The sequence below is a fragment of the Engraulis encrasicolus genome, chromosome 7, assembly GCF_034702125.1.
Source record: "Engraulis encrasicolus isolate BLACKSEA-1 chromosome 7, IST_EnEncr_1.0, whole genome shotgun sequence".
Lineage (NCBI taxonomy): Eukaryota > Metazoa > Chordata > Actinopteri > Clupeiformes > Engraulidae > Engraulis > Engraulis encrasicolus.
The window spans coordinates 26,949,378-26,951,877 of record NC_085863.1 but is presented as its reverse complement, the minus strand read 5'-3'; the positions used below and the strand labels follow the sequence as shown (position 1 = coordinate 26,951,877).

Here is a 2,500-nt window from a genome sequence, read left to right as displayed (position 1 = left end):
TGAAACAGCCTACTAATTGGTTGGGGAATTACTGAAGTTGTTTGACTCTTTCTGGGTGGGGTCAAGGATTGGCTTGCTTAAAAAGCATTTTTGGCTATGTGAATGTCAGGGCTATTTAATGGCAGATAATTAGCTTGAAAAGATAAATGTTTTCTTTATCTAAAATACATTTACTTAATGCTTACACAATCTCAAATTACACTTTGAAAAATAGTGCTATTAGTGTTTCTGAGTGAGAAATATCCCGTTATTTTTTTTGCGTATTTATCTTCAAGTATATTTCTTTCACATGCTGTCTACGTCCCAGAAAAAACAAAACAAACGCATGCCACTCAAATGGTTTTAAAATAGACGTTTTATAGGTTTATAAACATGTAACAAAGATAACTCCCTCCAAATAGGGATTCAGTTAAAATTGACAGTATAAATACAGATAAAATATATAGCTCTCATCTCTGTGAAAGTCATCTCTTTTGAAATCAAGAAAATAAATAAAAACAAAACTAAAATGACGCATACAGTGCTGGTTGTGCTGCCTGGAAAATGTGTCTTTAAAAAAACAACAACAACAACAACAAACAAAAACAATTTCAGATGAAATAAAACTCTAGTTAACATTTTCCATAACCTCTACTGTAATTTGTTTTGGTCTGGTGCTCAGGTAAAAAAGAAATCCATATTAATTTGCAGAATAGACAAGTTCAACTTGGCTGCAACCTCAGTTTAAATAATCATTGAAAAAAAACGTTAAAAAATCTCATCACGATATCAGAAAGGTGTGACATCCATATGGCCCGAGACAGAGTGTGACATTCCCATGCATGACACTGCGCCTGTCCGTTCGCGTCCGCCATCCACATGACATCAAGGCCTGCTCTGGAAGTGGAAGTGCTGTTCAAAATGTGCTCTAGACCATACACAAAAGGTATTGGTTTTGAGACTGGCAGTCATTTGGCTTTTGAGTGAAGATAAAATCCATCCATCATGGATTAACAAAGACAACAACAACAACAGCAAAAAAAAGAAAGGCAAGCAGACCAATCTTCGTCGGAACCCCCGGGCGTTATCATAGCTTCATAATCCATCCAGCTGAGGTGCCACAAAAGTCCCTCGAAGAAGCCGAGCAATTAATGAACCGTCCACACATACAAAAATAACAAACAAACAAACAAACACACAAAATAAAATAAAATCTATACAGGCTACCTGAAAAAATAAGAAAAAAACATACAGCCACGCACACGCACACACGCACACGCATGCATGCATGCACACATGCACGCACGCATGCATACACACACACACACACACACACACACACACACACACACACACACACACACACACACACACACACACACACATACAAACACACACACTACACTACACTACACTACACGCACCCATGTACTATGGTCCCCCCTGTCCTCAGGTCCTCAGGAGAGTGGGTACATGCTGTAGCCCAGGGGTGTGCTGTAGAGTGCGGTGGGGGCCAGTGGCACCAGGGGCCTGTGGTGGTGGTGGTGGTGGTGGTAGGGGTATGTCTGTCCGTACAGAGACATGGCGCTGAGGGGGAAGGGGAGGCCGAAGGCGGCTGCTGCTGCCGCGGCTGCACCCAGCGCGGGCTTGGAGCTCATCTTCAGCTTCTCCAACTCGGCCTCCTGCAGCCGCTTGGCCTTGGCCCTGCGGTTCTGGAACCAGATCTTCACCTGGGTCTCGGTGAGCGTCAGGGAGCTGGAGAACTCGGCCCGCTCTGCGATGGACAGGTACTGCTTCTGCCGGAACTTGCGCTCCAGCGCCAGCAGCTGCGAGGTAGTGAAGGGCGTGCGAGGCTTGCGGTTGGTCTTGTGCTTGCGCAGCAGGCAGGTAGAAGGGCTCACCTGGCCTGACAAAATCGAAAACAATAGTAAAGAGATTAGAGAATAGTAAAGGGTTAAAATTAAATGGTGTTAAGGTGCTATTTAAAGCACTTCTCTTATTATACTTATTATACACTTATTATATTACTATATTACACTGTGCGTATTATGATGTTATACTGAGAGGGCCTTGACTTTGATTAGACTGTCAAGGTTTCCCTCATCTGAACAGCATGCACATTAAATAGGCCTGTATTCCTTTTATAGCTGACATTGCCTAAATGGTATTTTGATGCAGTTTAAATGGTATCTTTGTTCAGGAAAAACACGAATCAGTAAAGTAAACCACAATTCCAGAAGTTGGGAAAATACAACTCGTTTCGATTTCGTTTGAGACATTTCCTCGAGTCATTTGATACAGCCAAGAAAAAAGCATATCATAAACAGTTTCTTACTGAAACATAGGCCCTATCGGCTGGGTGATTTATTTAGATGTTTGACTTGAAAGCTAAAAAATGAAACAAAACAAAACTCGCCGTTGAAGCATTTGTCTGAGACGCAATACTTACGAGATTGTCCTGAGAATTTTGAGTTTACTGTCCAAGAACTACAGTCATCCTCCGACTCCGGCGACTCAACTT

The 2,500-nt window shown here is 42.2% G+C and overlaps 1 protein-coding gene across 1 annotated transcript in view; it reads right to left on the bottom strand.

Annotated features, from left to right (window-relative positions):
* Window positions 1-358: 358 nt before the first annotated feature.
* Window positions 359-2,500, bottom strand: part of msx2b (muscle segment homeobox 2b) — a 2,579-nt gene continuing 437 nt past the window's right edge. Inside the window, exons 1-2 of the mRNA XM_063202444.1 lie at window positions 2,429-2,500; window positions 359-1,885 (exon numbers count right to left, since the gene is read on the bottom strand). The exon at window positions 2,429-2,500 is cut by the window's right edge and continues 437 nt beyond it. Coding sequence (XP_063058514.1) covers window positions 1,437-1,885; window positions 2,429-2,500 — 521 coding nt within the window. The 3' untranslated portion in view covers window positions 359-1,436. The remainder of the gene's footprint in view (window positions 1,886-2,428) is intronic.